Source organism: Oncorhynchus gorbuscha, linkage group LG12 (genome assembly GCF_021184085.1).
Source record: "Oncorhynchus gorbuscha isolate QuinsamMale2020 ecotype Even-year linkage group LG12, OgorEven_v1.0, whole genome shotgun sequence".
In the NCBI taxonomy this organism is placed as follows: Eukaryota; Metazoa; Chordata; class Actinopteri; order Salmoniformes; family Salmonidae; genus Oncorhynchus; species Oncorhynchus gorbuscha.
In genome coordinates, this window is record NC_060184.1 from 25,759,281 (window position 1) to 25,777,740 (window position 18,460).

General features: G+C 43.1%; 3 protein-coding genes across 7 annotated transcripts in view; 2 read left to right on the forward strand and 1 right to left on the reverse strand.

The window, feature by feature from the left end:
- Positions 1 to 1,424, forward strand: part of aig1 (androgen-induced 1 (H. sapiens)) — a 72,879-nt gene extending 71,455 nt beyond the window's left edge. For all 3 annotated transcript variants that reach the window (XM_046291619.1, XM_046291620.1, XM_046291621.1), the window contains one exon: positions 690 to 1,424. In XM_046291619.1, coding sequence (XP_046147575.1) covers positions 690 to 724 — 35 coding nt within the window. In that variant the 3' untranslated portion in view covers positions 725 to 1,424. The remainder of the gene's footprint in view (positions 1 to 689) is intronic.
- Positions 1,425 to 3,506: 2,082 nt separating this feature from the next.
- adat2 (adenosine deaminase tRNA specific 2) lies at positions 3,507 to 7,277 on the reverse strand. Of its 3 annotated transcripts, none has more exons than XM_046291625.1 (7): positions 7,049 to 7,234; positions 6,471 to 6,575; positions 5,657 to 5,807; positions 4,626 to 4,732; positions 4,385 to 4,457; positions 4,194 to 4,268; positions 3,507 to 3,726 (listed from the first exon to the last, which is right to left on the reverse strand). In XM_046291625.1, the coding sequence occupies exons 1-6, from the start codon at positions 7,067 to 7,069 to the stop codon at positions 4,240 to 4,242; spliced, it is 486 nt and encodes a 161-aa protein (XP_046147581.1). In that variant the 5' UTR covers positions 7,070 to 7,234; the 3' UTR covers positions 3,507 to 3,726; positions 4,194 to 4,239. The 3 variants fall into 3 exon arrangements, with proteins under 3 accessions (XP_046147581.1, XP_046147579.1, XP_046147580.1); XM_046291623.1 differs by having other exon boundaries at positions 3,509 to 3,726; positions 7,024 to 7,277; XM_046291624.1 differs by having other exon boundaries at positions 3,519 to 3,672; positions 7,024 to 7,277.
- On the forward strand, positions 7,261 to 11,674 carry pex3 (peroxisomal biogenesis factor 3). Its single transcript, XM_046291618.1, has 12 exons — positions 7,261 to 7,532; positions 7,816 to 7,947; positions 8,112 to 8,193; positions 8,292 to 8,335; positions 8,446 to 8,567; positions 8,742 to 8,808; positions 8,941 to 8,995; positions 9,132 to 9,279; positions 10,189 to 10,259; positions 10,351 to 10,482; positions 10,639 to 10,735; positions 10,831 to 11,674. Exons 1-12 carry the CDS (start codon positions 7,460 to 7,462, stop codon positions 10,912 to 10,914), a joined length of 1,107 nt encoding a protein of 368 aa, XP_046147574.1. The 5' UTR covers positions 7,261 to 7,459; the 3' UTR covers positions 10,915 to 11,674.
- Positions 11,675 to 18,460: the final 6,786 nt, after the last annotated feature.

Genomic DNA, 18,460 nt, shown 5'->3' on the forward strand with positions numbered 1-18,460 from the left:
TCCATCCCTTCTCCTCCCACCTGTTTGACACTGACCCAACAAATCAGCACAACCATTCCATTTCCTATCACAAACTTCTACATCCTTTGATCTGCTCACTATTCCCTCATCTCTCAGTCCATTCTCATTTCTCTTGTCCTCTCCGGTCTCCTCTTCTCCTCTCTTTTCTATCTCTCTCTACCATTCCCCTCCCTTCACCCATGTTCTCTCCTCTTTCTCCCTCCTCTCTTTTCTTTCTAATCCCTTCATCCTCTAGCCCATTCTCTTTCTACCTCTCTCTCTCCCACTTCACTTCTTTCCAATCCACTCTCCCTGGTTCTCTCTCTTTTGCTCTCTCCTTTCCAATCCCCTCTCTCCTCTCCTTGGTTTAGTCCTGCTGTGATTTAGCTCCATCCTTCAGAGCTCATGTTCCCATCTCACCACTCCAACATAACCTCAATTTGCCCATATGGGACATTTGATGATAGATATATGAAGCCAATTGGTCAGCTATGAATGTTCAATTGGTTTTTCATTTTGGATATAAAGTGGTATTTGCAACTATGGTCTCTGAAAACTCTACATTTACAAACTGTTAATATTTCTGTTCTCTGTCTTATACAACTTCATATTCCCCTCAGCACCACTGATTTGAGTTGTGTACGATTAAAGTAGAGAAAACCGTGCGTTGATATTTCTCTGTCTTCCAGGTGTTCTAGACACAGACAAGGCTAAATCTGACTGAAGGCCAACGCGTGTGGGAACCTTGCCATCAAGTCAAGACCCAGTCCTCACTGGGCTGCCGCAAAGACATCCCGACCCGGACTGCAGAATAACAACCACTGTGTAAATAAATGATGGAAAAATACGTGGTAATGTTATGTTGGCTTTTGAAGCTGTGTTCGGAGTCCTCCTCTTAAAATTGTTGAGACTGTAGCTAGGAACTGAGATGCCTGTTTCCCGTCGATGACAAGGTGGGATATGAATTCTCCACCTTTCTATTCACCGGAGGTATGACGATGACATTACATTTACCCACTTATTAATATTTAATCATCCTGTTCATCCACCTTATTATCTGAACACAGAGTATAGTGTATTAGTGGAATGAACTAACTGCTACGGTATGATATTAATCTTAAGATGCTTAGGCACGCCAGCAGAGTTAGCAAAAGCCATGTATTCAAATTCTCTTCTCTTTTTTCTTTTGCCTGGAGTGCTTTCCAGCGAGGGCATCTCGTACAGTGGCATGAATGATCGCCTTTTCTTGGATGTGTATTGTCTAACAGCTGTACAACAGAATGTTATTTTCTGGGACAGCCAGACTGGCAGCTCCGCTGCTCCAAAATATCCTTTCTTGTTTTAATGCTTTTGTAAAAAAAAAGAAAAGCAAAAGGATGACCGCATTTAAAGTGTATGGTCTTTCAATAAAAAGTTGTTATTTAGAGCGAGTCAGAGGTGTCATGGACGTGTGTGTGTGTGTGTGTGTGTGTGTGTGTGTGTGTGTGTGTGTGTGTGTGTGTGTGTGTGTGTGTGTGTGTGTGTGTGTGTGTGTGTGTGTGTGTGTGTGTGTGTGTGTGTGTGTGTGTGTGTGTGTGTGTGTGTGTGTGTGTGTGTCAGCCAGTCTCACTACAGCTCTTCTGTTCACAGACTCACACAACACTAAGTTCCACGGGAATGACGGCCCAGCCATTCAATTAAAAATAACCACACGTATGATTTCATTTTTGCTCTATATTTTCACTGGCAATTTCTGCCTTGCTTTTTCAGACGCACTCGGTCCAAACATAACAATTCCTTTGTGCAGCGCTGGACAAGCTCTTAACGAGAAACACACACATTCCAGTCCATAAAGACACACTAAATAACCAGAAGCTCAATGCAGAACAAATGTACCCATAATATGTATTTTTATTCACAGCTATTCCAAGGCTCTAGTGACTCTGGGAGACAGACCTCAAAAGCTCTCTCAAAATAATATGTTAGCCTATAATGTAAGTATACCACAGTATATAATAGAAACATTTGGTACATTCTTTGAGTGGCTGTACGTTTATTTCGAGAGTGATATGATCTCCGCTGCTGTTTATCATTTTTAAACAGACTGGCAATTTATTACAACCCTATTAACACCAATGTTTAAACAGAGCCAAAACAGGCAAATACCAGAGCATACTACATCTCCTCTCTAGCTATCCTCACTTTTATATTCAACAAAACCTCTTAAAGTGCCCCACCAGAACCAACTCCTGTAATAACAGCTGTCAGCTCAATTAGATGGAAAAATGAAACCCTTCTCATCCATCCCTCTCTAGTGAAACAGAAATAGGTGGTCTTGACAACTGTGGTTTTTCATCCTGATAGAGAATGACATCTTTGCCGGGGTAAGTTGTTTTGTATACACTTTTGTAATGGCGGAATGTGTGCACTGTCGCAGGCTCTCTGTCAGCTTGATAACAAGAGAACGACACTTCAGTCTTCTCATTAACACTGCCGGTCCCCCATGTGGAGGTGACAAATTGAATACATTTTGAAGGATTTTGCTGGCATACATTAGCATAGTAATTAGGGAAAAAACAGTGTTCGGTAAGCAGGAAAAGCTTGAGCAACATGCAAGGCTTAGTCAAAGGCAATCAAAAGTGTCATGACTACAAACTCACAGGCAGAAATGCCAGAGCCAGATAACATTACCGCTCGACGTGTATCGACATCAGTGGAGGTAAAAGCTGTTTAAATGCAACTTTTGTCTCCAGGCCCCACTAGGTGGAAAACAACACAGCTAAATCTGCAGCCACAAGATGGAGGCCCAGATAGTACTCACTGTGATGGTTCTCAACCCCTGCAGCCTCCAAGCACAGAAAATACAGAGTACAGATCCTTTGGCAAGGTGTGTGTGTGTGTGTGTGTGTGTGTGTGTGTGTGTGTGTGTGTGTGTGTGTGTGTGTGTGTGTGTGTGTGTGTGTGTGTGTGTGTGTGTGTGTGTGTGTGTGTGTGTGTGTGTGTGTGTGTGTGTGTGTCTGCCGGATGTGTGTGGGCGGGCGGGCAGCTGAGCAAGTGTACTGTGCCAGTCTGAGGCAGGGATCCTAAGTGGTACATTGCCTGGAGCAGCAGAGCTCTACAGGAGTGACTTTCAGGGGGGGTTGTAGTTGTATAGTTAGAATGTAGCCAAGGGCAAGAGATTGCATCTAATTCGCCACAGCCACAATCATCAAAGATTTGAAACCTTTAAAGGAATGAGTCATAACACACAAATCCAGGGGGACGTGATGGTATTAAGTGATTAAGAATAATTACACTGCAGCCGGTAGGTGATAATCACTGTTCTCTTATTGTAGAAAACTCTCAAAAACCAGTCAGTTACTGAAAATCTGAAATAAATGGTCAAATTTCCTGTAGATGTAGCAATGGTGATCACTAGCTAGAGGTTAGCAGTTCTTCAAACTTACATTGTCACCTTCACAAAGTGTTTATCCACAACATTTACATATACATTGGTGAATAAACTACATACGGTAGTTAAACTAAATAAAGAGAACATTTTGTGCATTTCAAAAAAAGTTTTATTCAATTTACAAGAGAGAGTTTTAAACCATAGTGAAAGCTACAGCAGGTCAGTGTGGAGCAGTCACTTGGAGCTGGTACAACCGGAACTGTCTGATGCTGACTGGACGGTTACTTCCTCTGTTCCTGATCCTGTCCAGGGAAGAGACCACTAAGGGTTTAAGGCTGAGGGATGCTGCCTGCCTGCTGCAAGTGAAGGGGAGGTGTTTCAGACTGACTATTACCCCTCACAGCTGTGCTTAAGCTCAGCTCATTCTAGACCCAGGGTGCTCGGAGTGAGATCACACTCTGGGTTAGATGAGAACCCAGACAATAATGCAGACCGGACAGTTTCTGTCTACTTGGTACTGTACACTAAAGTCAGCAGCAGCTCCTCACATAGCCAACCACACAGGAAAGACACAGAGCCTGCAAAGCATCACAATCAAGCCACTTTCCAGACGTTTGTGTCCAGCCAAACTATACTGTAAGGGTCTAATATACTGTCAATAATATGAAAATGAAAATGAGTGCTAACACAAACGTCTGAGCAAATAAGTGAGAACACAAAAAAATATATATTTGATTCCTTTGTCAGAAAGACAAATCCAAGTCTGTTTAGGGAAAAAGCTTTGTTAGCTACTCCATTTACATCATCCTTCTCTGCTCCTCACCTCATTTCTTAAAGTCTAGAGCCCCCTGCTGGACACCAACAAAATATCACTCCTTCCTCGTCCTCGGCTTGGGAGCTGAAATGGAAAAAACTGTCTTTTAAAGTTGTGCAACCATAACGTACATGATAATACTTAAGATACGTATAATGCTGGTTACAGAATGAGATAAATCCTAAAAGAGCAGTTCTTACCATTAGGGTTCTCCTGTTTATAAAAAGCCTTCAGCATCTCCACTGCTTCCTCTGCTCTGAAGCCAGAGATACACTGAAAATGAAGGAGCAATTGCTTAATCATTGCCCTCCTGAAGTCAATTAATGATCCTACTCAACTCTAGACTAGGCTCGGATGCATTTCGACACGAGATAATCAGTCTCTTTCCAACAAAAGCACAAAAAGAGACTGGGTTCAAAATGAATGGACGACATATTGTACCTTAAATGATGAGCCAGTGTGAGGTAGATCAGCCGAGGGGATGTCTAGAACAGATCCACAGCCACCAAACCTGTCATTATTACACCCATAGACCACTAGAGGAATGTCTGCTGCACTGTTACGGTCAAATTGATAATGAGGGGCATCCCGAGTGACACAGCGGTCTCAGGCACTACAGACTTGGCTCATCAAGCTCTAGCGACTCCTTGTGGCGGACCGGGAGCCTGCAGGTTGACTCTCGTAGTCAGTTGAACGGTGTTTTCTCCGACACATTGGTGCGGCTGGCTTCCGAGTTAAGCGGGCGGGTGTTAAGAAGCGCGCTTTGGAGGACGCATGACTCGGCCTTCGCTGCAGAGCCCGTTGAGGAGTTGCAGCGATGAGACAAGATCGAAAAAGGGGGTAAAAATAAATTAGCTAAATTAGCTTGACAAGAGCTGAATTAAATGTGAAAGACTGAAAATAAAAAGCTTGGTATACGCTCAGTGTTCCGTTGACATTTCACAGATACGCTTGTTTGGTGAGAAATGTTCTGAAAAGAACAGGAATTTCGAATGTGTACTAAAATGTGAAAACACTACATGCCATATCTCAAACTCGATAACCATTTTTAATCTATATTAATCTATGTCCTGCGGATTCGAGAAGACAGATGACAATTTCAACAGGAAAGCCACCCTGTCAGGTAGCCAGTAACCTTCATTCTTGCACACAATCCAGCCTAGCTGGTTTTCCAGATTTTTGACCACTTTTTTTCCCTCTGGCCTCCATTGATTTAGTCATCCCATTTTACAAGGGTCAAAACTACAATAATTTTTGAACGGATTATGATGAGACATGAGGTTTGGACCATTGGTTTTCTTGGAGGATTATCTACACAACACATTATTTTACCCATTGGTCAAAATATCAATTTTTGATTGGCCATCCTATACTGAGTCATTTGAGGTAAACCCTCACAACAAACCTACACAAATGCTACAGTAAACTAGGTAAACCCAAGTGGAGACTGTTTGATGAGGTCATAAGGATACTGGTCAGGCGAAGAGCTCCTGCACACATGATGCAAGGCTCCACAGTCACGTAGAGCACAGTCCTCTCACACACTGTCCTGGGGTCCAGGTCTCTATGACGACACCACTCCAGCACCTGGTCCAGAGCCACCATCTCAGCATGGCGAGTGGCCTGGAACACACAGAGACAGCTAACATTAACAGGCATGGTGTTGGAAGGATAGGAGAAAGAGAACGATTCCACTGGTTCTCAAACCTCTCCTCTGGGACCTCCAGCACTTCCATGTGCTAGCTCTGAAATAGATCAAACACTTCTGAGTCAACTAATCCTCAAGCCCATGACTAGGTGAACCAGGTGAGCCAGTTCAAGCACATGACTAGGTGAACCAGGTGAGCCAGTTCAAGCCCATGACTAGGTGAACCAGGTGAGCCAGTTCAAGCCCATGACTAGGTGAACTAGGTGAGCCAGTTCAAACCCATGACTAAGTGAACCATGTGAGCCAGTTCAAGCCCATGACTAGGTGAACCAGGTGAGCCAGTTCAAGCCCATGACTAGGTGAACCAGGTGAGCCAGTTCAAGCCCATGACTAGGTGAACCAGGTGAGCCAGTTCAAGCCCATGACTAGGTGAACCAGGTGAGCTTGTAAAGGGCTACAACAACATTGTGAAACGTCTGGGGATCCAAGAGAGGCTTGAGAACCACTAGATTGGAGTACCGGTATGACTTTGGTAAATGCCTTTGTTTGGACACGTGCAAGGAAATATCCGCAACAAATAACCATTGAAGAGATGTGTTTGCCTGTGATAGCTCAGCTGAAATGATTAAGTTACTCACATTTTTTGTTTCATTCACTTCATTTCTCCCCTTTCCAAGAATCTCATTGTTGTAGACCATGAGACATCCAACAGGCACCTCGCCATTCTCCAAAGCTTCTTTTGCCTGTAAAGAGGTGGAGATTATTATTAGTACACCAGCCATTTAAAATAGTGTGTTGTAATTTACTGGTGGGATTGACCTGTCCTGCCTTGCCTAAATGTGCCGTTGGTGGTCGCGGTTCCGTTCCTTTTCTTTTGCGTCTTCATAGTGAAAACGCAAAAGAAAAGTAACTGATTTGTTTTGGCGTCCTCTAAAAGTTATTGAAACGCCTAAATAAGTAAACACCGACCACCAACGGCGCATTGTATCTATAGGTCCTGCACCTACGCCAGGGTTTCCCAAACTCGGACCTCGGGACCCCAATGGGTGCACGTTTTGGTTTTTGCCCTAGCACTACAAAGCTAATCAAGCTTTAATCAATTGAAGTAGCGGTGTAGCGTTAGGGCAATAACCAGAACCTGCACCCCATGGGATCTCGACTTTGGGAAACGCTGCCCTATGCCAAACCAACCATGTCAAAGGCATTAGCCATCCACCTCTGTATTTCTTCGGCACATGGCTGGAAGTTCTCTTTAGAAACGACATCATTCCCCACATGCTCTGTCCCCATGTTGAATGTACAGTCTGAGAAACTAGATAAATTAGATTACACAAACGCACACCAACTAGCTACTCCAATTACAGAGAGCTCATGCGACAGTTATAAAATCCCCACCGTCTGCCTGGAACAAATTTGCGCACATTGAAGGGGAAGATAATATTGGACGGACCACGAGGCATTTATTTTGCAGATGATCGCAGAAACACTGATCAATCGATGTTGCTTTGCGCAGCTTCCCACCTCCGTGTTTGACATGTAGCTAGCAGTCCAATTCGTGTCATGTGCGACTGTGGAAAATAACACGGTTGGGTGCTTTGTTTCTTCTGTTTTATAAATCGTCTCAAAAATGTTTTCGTCTACGTGGAATTTTCTGAAGCGCCACAAAAGGAAATTTATTTTCGCTGGAGCTTTTGTCGGAGGTAACGTTAGCTAGCTACGCTATCAATATAACGTTGAGCTAGGTAGCCAAGTGCTAACGTTTTCATTATTTAGAAAAGTTGGCTAGAAAGCCGTAATGTTTACCTGTGTGGGACTGGACTTTATCAGAAATGTTTAATGTAAACTTTGACGATTATGCATATATGAAGCTAAGTTATGTATATGGATAGAAAATTAATGTCCTGAAAGATAATCGTGGTAGGTAAATCTAGTTAATAGCTAATCTCATTCTAGCTACCTTGACCTTACGTTTGCCGGTTCCAGGTGTGTACTTTCTTGGTAAATATGCTCAAAAGAAAATCCGAGAGATGCAGGAGCGTGAGGCATCAGAGTACATCGCTCAAGCCCGACGTCAGTTCCACTTCGAGAGTAACCAGAGAACGTGCAACATGACAGGTACAGTACTGCTGTCTACCTGATCGGCACATCATCTTCAGCCTAGTAACAGTCCCAGAAATCTCATGCAACGCTCATTATGTCAAGTGATTGAGTTACTGCTGTATTGCTTCATATTCCTATTTGTGCAGTTTGACACCCTGTTAATGTTTTTATTTTTTTAGTGTTGTCAATGCTCCCTACATTAAGAGAAGCCATTTTACATCATCTAAACTCTGAGAGCCTCACTACACTGCTGAAGAGCAAGTAAGTGTCTTATGACCTCTGCCGGGGAATTGCTAAAGCTATAGTTAAACAAAATTATTAGTTTAAAGTATTAATGACATTTGCTGTTTCTCTTCTAGACCAGCAAATAAACTTGACATATGGGAGGACCTGAAGATTATTAGTAAGTTATTGTACCTTAACAGCAATTACGTTTTGAATCAATAACTAAAGTCATTTGATCACTTGATATACAGGTTTGTCATGGAATCACTCTTTTTCCTATTCCCCCAGGTTTCACCCGAAGTGTTGTGGCTGTGTACAGTACATGCATGTTGGTTGTTTTACTCCGTGTCCAGCTCAATATCATTGGTGGCTACTTATACTTGGACAACTCTGTCAGCAAGAGTGGCATGGTAAGCCTTTAAGCTTCAATCTCTTTTAATTCCCAGACAAACATTTAGCCTGGAGAATCTCTATTTAAAATGTTTTTGTTGTTGTTCAGGAATTGGCTTTATCTGTGTCCATAAAACCACCTCTGGATGTGGGGTGGTCTATAAATGCCATTTTTGTGTTCTGTGCTCCACCAGATGCCCTTGGCCCCTCCAGATGTGCAACAACAATACCTCTCCAGCATCCAGCACCTCCTTGGGGATGGTAAGAGACAATTACTCTGCTTTCTGAAATAGCTAGGCCTTTAGTATAACAAGTCCTCTGTTGATTAGCCTAAATGAGTTCCACAGGCTATAAAGCATCCTTGCATTTTACGGATTCTCTCTGACTCCCAAGGGTTGAGTGAGATGATAACAGCAGTTAAGAAAGCTGTGCAGAACACATTGGGCGGGTGAGTCAGTGCCAGCCACATGCACGCATTGCACAGCAGCACCTCAAACCACATTAGGAGGATTAAGTCATATGTGATGCTTTTACCTGTCTGTCAGTGACTGTGTGTCTGTCTCCCCACCCACCCACCCACCCAGGGTGTCCCTGAAGCAGAGTCTGTCCCTTCAGGAGCTGGAGCAGCACCTTAACCAGATCAGAGCCCAGGTGGAGGAGGGAGACGGCTCCACACACAGACCTCTCTCCTGGTACATGATGCCTGACGAGGAGAACACTCTGGCTGCACAGGTGACAGCCCTCACCTGCCCATTATATAAATATATATTTTTACTGTTCTGACCAGCAGACCAGCAAACTAAACCAGCAAAAACAGTGTAGGGCACAAGATGCAACTGAAATTTTGCGGGTGAGGCGAGAGGGAGTGGAGGCATCTTGTTATGACATGCATTATCTGAATTAGGCCCACAGAATTATACCTATGGAAAAAGAATGGCTTCTATGGAGGAACTTTGAATGTCTTTGGGCTTCCGAGTTGGTTTAACGTTGGACCAGAGCAAATGTTAGCTAGGGAACAAGCTAAAAACAAGTCTTACCTCTTGTAGTTAATACTTCCAATGTGAAGCTATAGTATCCTTAACTTGGAAAAAGTTAATCTATTATTTTAAACATATCTCCCTAATGCCTGAATCGTGCTTTTTATTGGTATGAATCTTGTCCTGGAGGCAGTACTAAGCGAGTTCCACTAGCTTGGCCAGCTGTAGGCTACAGTAACCTATACTTCAGAGGGGAGGGGTAGGTAGCCTACACACACACCCACTGGCAAAGATTTCCAGCTGGCAGGCACACTGGCATATACGTTTCTGAGCGACAGAGGGAGGGCTTTGTTTGCATAGGCAATTTCTTAGAGTTTTTGTGGGACTGGAAAAAAATGCCTGGAATGTTATTAATTGGTTCCCATGCTTTTTAAATAACGATTCGGTTCCGGAACAGTATAGATGGCTTCCGGTTCTGTTACTAAATAAGTAAATAAAAATCTGGTTTTCTTTTCTGTTCCCTGAACCGGTTCCAACCAATGCTGGATTGTCAACTCTGGTCAGATTTAATGGTCATGAACTGATACACATACAACTTCATGTATTTTTTTGTTTTATTTATTTGGGTTAAAACTGGGGTTTACATTATTTAATTGTTTGACAGGCCTGTGGTCTGACGGAGAATGATGTCACTACGATAAAGCTGCTCAATGAGACCAGAGACATGCTTGAAAGGTAAAATGGAGGCCTAACACTCATTGACCCTTATTTAGAGAGGTTTATCTTGCGTGTGGGTGTGCTGAACTGTGTCCCCTCTGTTCTCCAGCCCGGACTTCGGAACTGTACTCAACACCTGCCTGAACAGGGGCTTCAACCGTTTCCTTGACAACATGGCAGAGTTTTTCCGGCCCCCACCCGGAGCACAAGGAGACTCCACCCCAATCACTACACCTGATAGGTCTGTTTTTTTTTGTGGATGAATTTAGTTGGCAGCAATTTATGGGAGGTCACTTGTCATAGTAAATCACTTTCTGAATTCTACAAATGAAAAAACATTTTTTTTGTATAAAATGAATCTACCTGTCAATTAATGCCCCTCCACAATCTCTTCCAGTCTCTCGCATGTAAGTCTCCCAGTTGCCAAAATCATCCCCATTGTGAATGGACAGATCCACTCCATCTGCAGTGAAATACCAAGTCACTTTGTACAGGTAAGAGCTCATTTGCCTTTGGGAAGGATTTCCATTTTTGAATCCCAGCATGTTTTAAGTCTTGAGTCTAAGGATGACACTTTTTCTCTTTGCAGGATCTCCTGATGATAGACCAAGTGAAGGAGTTTGCTGCCAATGTGTATGAGACATTCAGCACATCCCATGAACTGCAGAAATAAGGGAGTTGACATATTCCTGGTAGACCTGGCCTGCTCTTCCTGCTCTGTATCTTTGCATGACGCTGCCTGCTGTGGACATCACGAATGGAGGAAGAAATGCTCTTATTCGCTGTACCATGTCAGAATACTTGAGGACTGTTCCATTGTGGAATGTAATGCCATGAACTGCCGCCTACTCCAGCTGTAGACCTCAAGGTGAGATACCCACTTCATCTTGGGAAGTTGAGTTTTGGGCTCACGGTTTATGAAGTCAGCCAGCCAGACTCCTCTGAATCAAAGTAACTTTCCTGTGTCATGAAAAATAAATAAAATCCTGAAAGCCTGGTCCCACTTTACGTAGACGTTGTTTCGATACATTAACCATAAGTTGAACTACTGTTGCTTTGAGTTTGAACTATTTTCTCCTTTCTATTACTGTTGTTGAAGAGTCAACCCTTACCTTCCATTTTGACCTTTAATCTACCATTATCAACAGTGCTGTGTCATCAAGGCTGCAAGTTCTCATTACACCTCAGTCTAATTCCTGTTTAACAATGTTCAGTATTGTCTAATACATAATTCTGCACTTTTTATGTTTTTTCTTCTTTGGAAATGTAATCTTTAAGGTTTGTTTTCTTAAATCATGGAAATTGGGAAATTTCAGAGGTGAGAATGTAGGCCTATGTATTATATATTTTGTAACATAACATTCTAAATGACAACAGAAAATGTAAGTACTGTAGTGTTGACATTGAAAATTATAAACACATGATTTAATATATTCCGTATTTGATTTGTTTCCTATTATACAGAAATGTAGGTTGCCGTTTCATTGACTGCTGCGTCTGTATCATACTGTAGTGTTGATTTAAGAAGTTCCTTTGCGCAGCAGCAGAGGGCAGCACAGAACTAAGGACTAACGTTGACTCCCTCACTCCCTCAAGCTGCCAATAAAGGCAGGTTGGCATTTATTCGGAAGACTCATGGAAGGCTGCTCTGCAGGGTAGCACTAGATGGCACAGCTAGAAATGAATCAAATCTGATTTTAACCCTGACCTTGTGCCTAACCTTAAATTAAAACCCGAAATATTAAAACAACCCCAAAAATATATATATTTTTAACGATATATAGCCACATTTGATTTAGCAGCTGGCCCATCTTGTGGAATTCACTTAAGTACTGCCTCCAGGACAAGATTCATATCATTAAATGTCAACCTGCTCAATAAAAACTTGCTATGGACCAAGTACAGCTCTATTAAATGTTATTAGGAAATACATTAGATTACCTTCCTTGTTTATTTCACAGTATTTATTTTACAAATGGATCCGCCACCATTATTTAAGAAGTTAAACATAAAAAAATGACCAAAAACATGTATTTTGTGTAGTTGGCATGTTTTATGAGTCCTAGAAAATACTGATGGCAAACAAAACCTCCTAAACCCTTGTTTTCAAAGATTACATCGTTCATATGATATGAGTGTGTGACTAAACATGACATCATCTAGTCATTTTAAGCTCCTTTTCTGGTTTATATTTTTTCACTTGACTACACATTTTAGTATGTTACGGGGTAGAAAAGATATGATTAGATGTAAAGTGTTTGAATATAAAATGGCCATTTCGGGTGAAACATAAACAAATACATATTTTTGTAACAACCAGCACTACAACCAGGAATACGACTTTCCCAAAGCGGCTCCTTTGTCTGCACCTCCCAGGGAATTTGAACCGAGTGAGGCTTCGGATGCGCTCACACCACCCACTCGCTAATGTCCAGTCCCTAGTAACAAAGTCGACGAAATCAGGGAAAGAGTTGCTTTCAAAGAGATATCCGGGATTGTAACATACTCTGTTTCACGGAAATATGGCTAGCTGGGGACATGCTGTCGGAGTCCGTACAGCCAACAAGATTTTCAGTGCATTGCACCGACAGGAATAAACATCTCTCCTGTAAGAAGGGTGGTGGTGTATATTTCATGATTAACAACTCATGGTGTAATTGTAAAACATACAAGAACTCAAGTCATTTTGTTCACCTGACCTAGAATTTGTCACAATCATATGCTGACCGTATTATTTCGCAAGAGAACTCTCCTCGGTTATCATCACAGCCGTGTATATCCCCCTGCAAACGGATATCAAGACGGCCATAAAGGAATTCACTGGACTTTATGCAAACTGGAAACCATATATCCTGAGGCTGCATTTATCGTAGCTGGTGATTTAACAAAGCTAATTTGAGAACAAGGCTACCTAAATTCTATCAGCATATCGATTGCAATACACGAGTAACACGCTCGACCATTGCTACTCTAACTTCCGCGATGCACACAAGGCCCTCCCCCGCCCTCCTTTTGGTAAATCCGACCATAACTCCATCTTGTTGCTCCCCTCCTATAGGCAGAAACTAAAACAGGAAGCGCCCATGCTCAGGTCTATCCAATGCTGGTCTGACCGATCGGATCCCACGAGTCAAGATTGCTTCGATCACGTGGACTGGGATATGTTCCGGGTCGCCTCAGGCAATAACATTGACGTATACGCTGACTCGGTGAGCGAGTTTAGAAGGAAGTGTATAGGATATATTGTACCCACTGTGACTATTAAAACCTTCCCTAACCTAAAACCGTGGATTGATGTCAGAATTCGCGCAAAACTGAAAGCACGTACCACCGCATTTAATCATGGCAAGGCGACTGGAAACATGGCCGAATACAAACAGTGTAGTTAATCCCTCCGTAAAGCAATTAAACGAGCAAAGTGTCAGTAAAGAGACAAAGTGGAGTCGCAATTCAATGGCCCAAACACAAGACCTTTGTGGCAGGGTCTACAGACAATTACGGATTACTAAAAGAAAACCAGCCCTGTCGCGGACATCGACGTCTTGCTTCCAGACAAATTAAACAAATGATTTGCTCTATTTGAGGTTAATACAGTCTCACTAACGCTGTTCGCTCCCAAAGACTGTAGGCTCTCCTTCTCTGTGGCACCCGTGAGTAAAACATTTAAGCGTGTTAATCCTCGCAAGGCTGCCGGCCCAGACGGCACCCCTAGCCGCGTCCTCAGAGCATGCGCGGACCAGCTGTCTGGTGTGTTTACGGACATATTCAATCAATCCCTATCCCAGTCTGCTGTCCCCACATTCTTCAAGAGGGCCACCATTGTTCCTGTTCCCAAGAAAGCTAAGGTAACTGAACTAAAAGTCTTATCGCCCCGCCCCGTAGCACTCACTTCTGTCATCATGAAGTGCTTTGAGACACTAGTCAAGGATCATATGCCCTCCACCCGACCTGTCATCCTAGACCCAATCCAATTTGCTTACAGCCCCAATAGGTCCACAGATGATGCAATCGCCATCACACTGCTCTATCCCATCTGGACAAGAAGAATACCTATGTAAGAATGCTGTTCATTGACTACAGCTCAGCATTCAACACCATAGTACCATCCAAACTCATCCTTAAGCTTGAGACCCTGGGTCTCGACCCCGCCCTGTGCAACTGGGTCCTGGACTTCCTGACGAGCAACCCCAGGTGGTGAAGGTAGGAAACAACATCTCCTCTCCACTGATCCTCAACACTGGGGCCCCACAAGGGTGCGTTCTCAGCCCCCTCCTGTACTTCCTGTTCACCCACGACTGCGTGGCCATGCACGCCTTCAACTCAATCATCAAGTTTGCAGATGACACTACAGTGGTAGGCTTGATTACAAACAACAACAAGACAGCCTACAGGGAGGAGGTGAGGGTCCCCGGGAGCGAGGTGTCAGGAAAATAACCTCATTCAATGTCAGCAAAACAAAAGAGATGATCGTGGACTTCAGTAAACAGCAAAGGGTACACCCCCTATTCTCATCGATGGGACAGCAGTGGAGAAGGTGGAACGTTTTAAGTTCCTTTGTGTACATATCACTGACAAACTGAAATGGTCCACGCACATAGACACTATGGTGAAGAAGGCACACACAACAGCGCCTCTTCAACCTCAGCAGGCTGAAAATGTTTCGCTTGTCACCGAAAACTCTCACTAACTTTTACAGGTGCACGATTGAAAACACCTTGTCAGGTTGTATCACTGCCTGGTACGGCAACTGCACCGCCCACAACTGCAGGGCCCTCCAGAGGGTGGTGCGGTCTACACAACGCATCACCGGGGGCAAACTACCTGCACTCCAGGGCACCCACAACACCTGACGTCACAGAAAGCCAAAAAAGATCACGGACAATAACCACCCAAGCCACTGCCTGTTCCCCCGCTTCCATCCAGAAGGTGAGGTCAGTACAGGTGCATCAAAGCTGGGACAGAGAGATTGAAAAACAGCTTCTATCTCAAGGCCATCAGATTGTTAAACAGCCACCACTAGCACAGAGAGGTGGCTGCCTACCTACAGACTTGATATCATTGGCCACTTTAATAAATGGAACACTAGTCACTTTAATAATGCCACTTTAATAATGTTTACATATTTCACATTACTCATCTCACATGTAAACTCAGCAAAAAATAAACGTTTATTTTCAGCAAACTTAACATGTGTAAATATTTCTATGAACATAAGAAGATTCAATAACTGAGACATTAACTGAACAAGTTCCACAGACATGTGACTAACAGAAATTGAATAATGTGTCCCTGACCAAAGGGGAGGGGGAGCAAAATCAAATGTAACGGTCAGTATCTGTTGTGGCCACCAGCTGCATTAAGTACTGCAGTGCATCTCCTCCTCAGGGACTGCACCAGATTTGTCAGTTCTTGCTGTGAGATGTTACCCCACTCTTCCACCAAGGCACCTGCACATTCCCGTACATTTCTGGGGGGAATGGCCCTAGCCCTCACCCTCCGATCGAACAGGTCCCAGACGTGCTCAATGGGATTGAGATCTGGGCTCTTCGCTGGCAATGGCAGAACACTGACATTTCTGTCTTGCAGGAAATCACGCACAGAACGAGCAGTATGGCTGGTGGCATTGTCATGCTGGAGAGTCATGTCAGGATGAGCCTGCAGGAAGGGTACCACATGAGAGAGGACGATGTCTTCCCTTGTAACGCACATCGTTAAGATTGCCTGCAATGACAACAAGCTCAGTCCGATGATGCTGTGACACACTGCCCCAGACCATGACGGACCCTCCACCTCCAAATCGATCCCGCTCCAGAGTACAGGCCTCTATGTATTGCTCATTCCTTCGACAATAAACTTGAATCCAATTTTTACACCTTTATTGAATCTTTATTTAACTAGGCAAGTCAGTTAAGAACACATTCTTATTTTCAATGACGGCCTAGGAACGGTGGGTTAACTGCCTCGTTCAGGGGCAGAAAGACAGATTTTCACCTTGTCAGCTCGGGGGATCCAATCTTGCAACCGTACAGTTAACTCGTCCAACGCAATAACGACCTGCCTCTCTCTCGTTGCACTCCACAAGGAGACTGCCTGTTACGCAAATGCAGCAAGCCAAGATAAATTGATAGCTAGCATTAAACTTATCTTATAAAAAACAATCAATCATAATCACTAGTTAGCTACACATGGTTGATGATATTACTAGATATTATCTAGCGTGTCCTGTGTTGCATATAATCTGACTGAGCATACAAGTATCTAAGTATCTGTCTGAGCGGTGGTAGGCAGAGGCAGGCGTGTAAACATTCATTCAAACAGCACTTTAGTGCGTTTTGCCAGCAGCTCTTCCTTGTGCGTCAAGCATTGGGCTGTTTATGACTTCAAACCTATCAACTCCCGAGAAGAGGCTGGTGTGACCGAAGTGAAATGGCTGGCTAGTTAGCGCGCGCTAATAGCGTTTCAAACTTCACTCCCTCTGAGCCTCGGGGTGGTTGTTTCCCTTGCTCTGCATGGGTAACGCTGCCTCGATGTGGTGGCTGTTGTCGTTGTGTTGCTGGTTCGAGCCCAGGGAGGAGCGATACACTGGCAATACTAAAGTGCCTATAAGAATAGTCAAAGGTTAATGAAATACAAATGATATAGAGGGAAATAGTACTATAATATAACTACAACCTAAAACTTCTTACCTGGGAATATTGAAGACTCGTGTTAAAAGGAACCACCAGCTTTCATATGTTCTCATGTTCTGAGCAAGGAACTGAAACATTAGCTTTCTTGCATAGCACATATTTCACTTTTACGTTCTTCTCCGACACTTTGTTTTTGCATTATTTAAACCAAATTGAACATGTTTCATTATCTACTTGAGGCTAAATTGATTTTATTGATGTATTACATTAAGTTAAAATAAGTGTTAATTCAGTATTGTTGTAATTGTCATTATTACAAATACATGTTTTTTTTTAAATCTGCCGATTAATCGGTATCGGCTTTTTTGGTCCTCCAATAATCGGTATCGGTGTTGAAAAATAATATTTGGTCGACCTCTAGTTGTTACACGTGGTCTGCCACTGCGAGGACAATCAGCTGTCCGTCCTGTCTCCATGTAGCGCTGTCTTAGGCGTCTCACAGTACGGACATTGCAATGTATTGCCCCGGCCACATCTGCAGTCCTCATGCCTCCTTGCAGCATGCCTAAGGCACTTTCACGCAGATGAGCAGGGACCCTGAGTCAATAGAATGGCCTCTTTAGTGTCCTAAGTTTTCATAACTGTGACCTTAATTGCCTACCGTCTGTAAGCTGTTTGTATCTTTATGACCGTTCCACAGGTACATGTTCATTAATTGTTTATGGTTCATTGAAAAGCATGGGAAACAGTGTTTAAACCCTTTACAATGAAGATCTGTGAAGTTATTTGGATTTTTACAAATTATCTTTGATATACAGGGTCCCGAAAAAGGGACATTCCTTTGTATATACTGTATACTGTATCCTTAACCGCTCTGTCCCTGCTAATCCATATATTTTATACTTATATATTCTTATCCCATTCCTTTACTAGATTGTGTGTTTTAGGTTTTGTTGTAGAATTTGTTAGGTATTAGGTGTTGTTGTGGAATTGTTAGATATTACCTGTTAGATACTGCTGCACTGTTGGATCTAGAAGCATAAGCATTTCGCTACACTCCCATCTGCTAACCATGTGTATGTGAACAATACAATTTGATTTGAAAGTATTTTCATCACAAACCCAGTGTGTGTCAAGTGATTTAGAAGACCCCTTCAAGACTGTGGTCTTACATTGCACTATATATCCTCGACACAGCCAGTGGTTTATGAAACTCAGACATGAAAGAGAAGGGATTCCTAAAGAACAAAAGAGTGTAAGATTGTGACTGATCTGGTGGTGCTATTATGGCACTCCTCTACTGGCCCTTGTCAAGGTCCCCAGAGTTTCATAACAAAGCCTTCCAGTCAGGGAACTGGCACAAGGCTAAATAAAGGACAGACTGTGTACTCACGTCCATGATGAATATGGGTTAAGTGATACTAAAAGTGATGGAAATCTTTTTTGTGTGCCACGGGGTGAAACCGGTTCAGTCATGCTGACGAAAGCCGTTTTGGGCCTCAAAATAGAGGGACAGTGTAAACATACATAATGGATGCTTTGTTACATAAAGCAATTGTGATTAGTAACTGTGAGGGTGTTTTCCACAAA

Coding starts and splice junctions, on each gene's coding strand:
- adat2 (XM_046291623.1), bottom strand. CDS start 7,122: ATGGGGACAGAGCATGTGGGGAATGATGTCGTTTCTAAAGAGAACTTC. Junction 6,576..7,023: donor TGGCTAATGCCTTTGACATG/GTTGGTTTGGCA, acceptor ACCTCTTTACAG/GCAAAAGAAGCTTTGGAGAA. Junction 4,458..4,625: donor ACACTGGCTCATCATTTAAG/GTACAATATGTC, acceptor CTTCATTTTCAG/TGTATCTCTGGCTTCAGAGC.
- pex3 (XM_046291618.1), top strand. CDS start 7,460: ATGTTTTCGTCTACGTGGAATTTTCTGAAGCGCCACAAAAGGAAATTT. Junction 7,533..7,815: donor CGCTGGAGCTTTTGTCGGAG/GTAACGTTAGCT, acceptor TGCCGGTTCCAG/GTGTGTACTTTCTTGGTAAA. Junction 10,260..10,350: donor ACCAGAGACATGCTTGAAAG/GTAAAATGGAGG, acceptor TCTGTTCTCCAG/CCCGGACTTCGGAACTGTAC.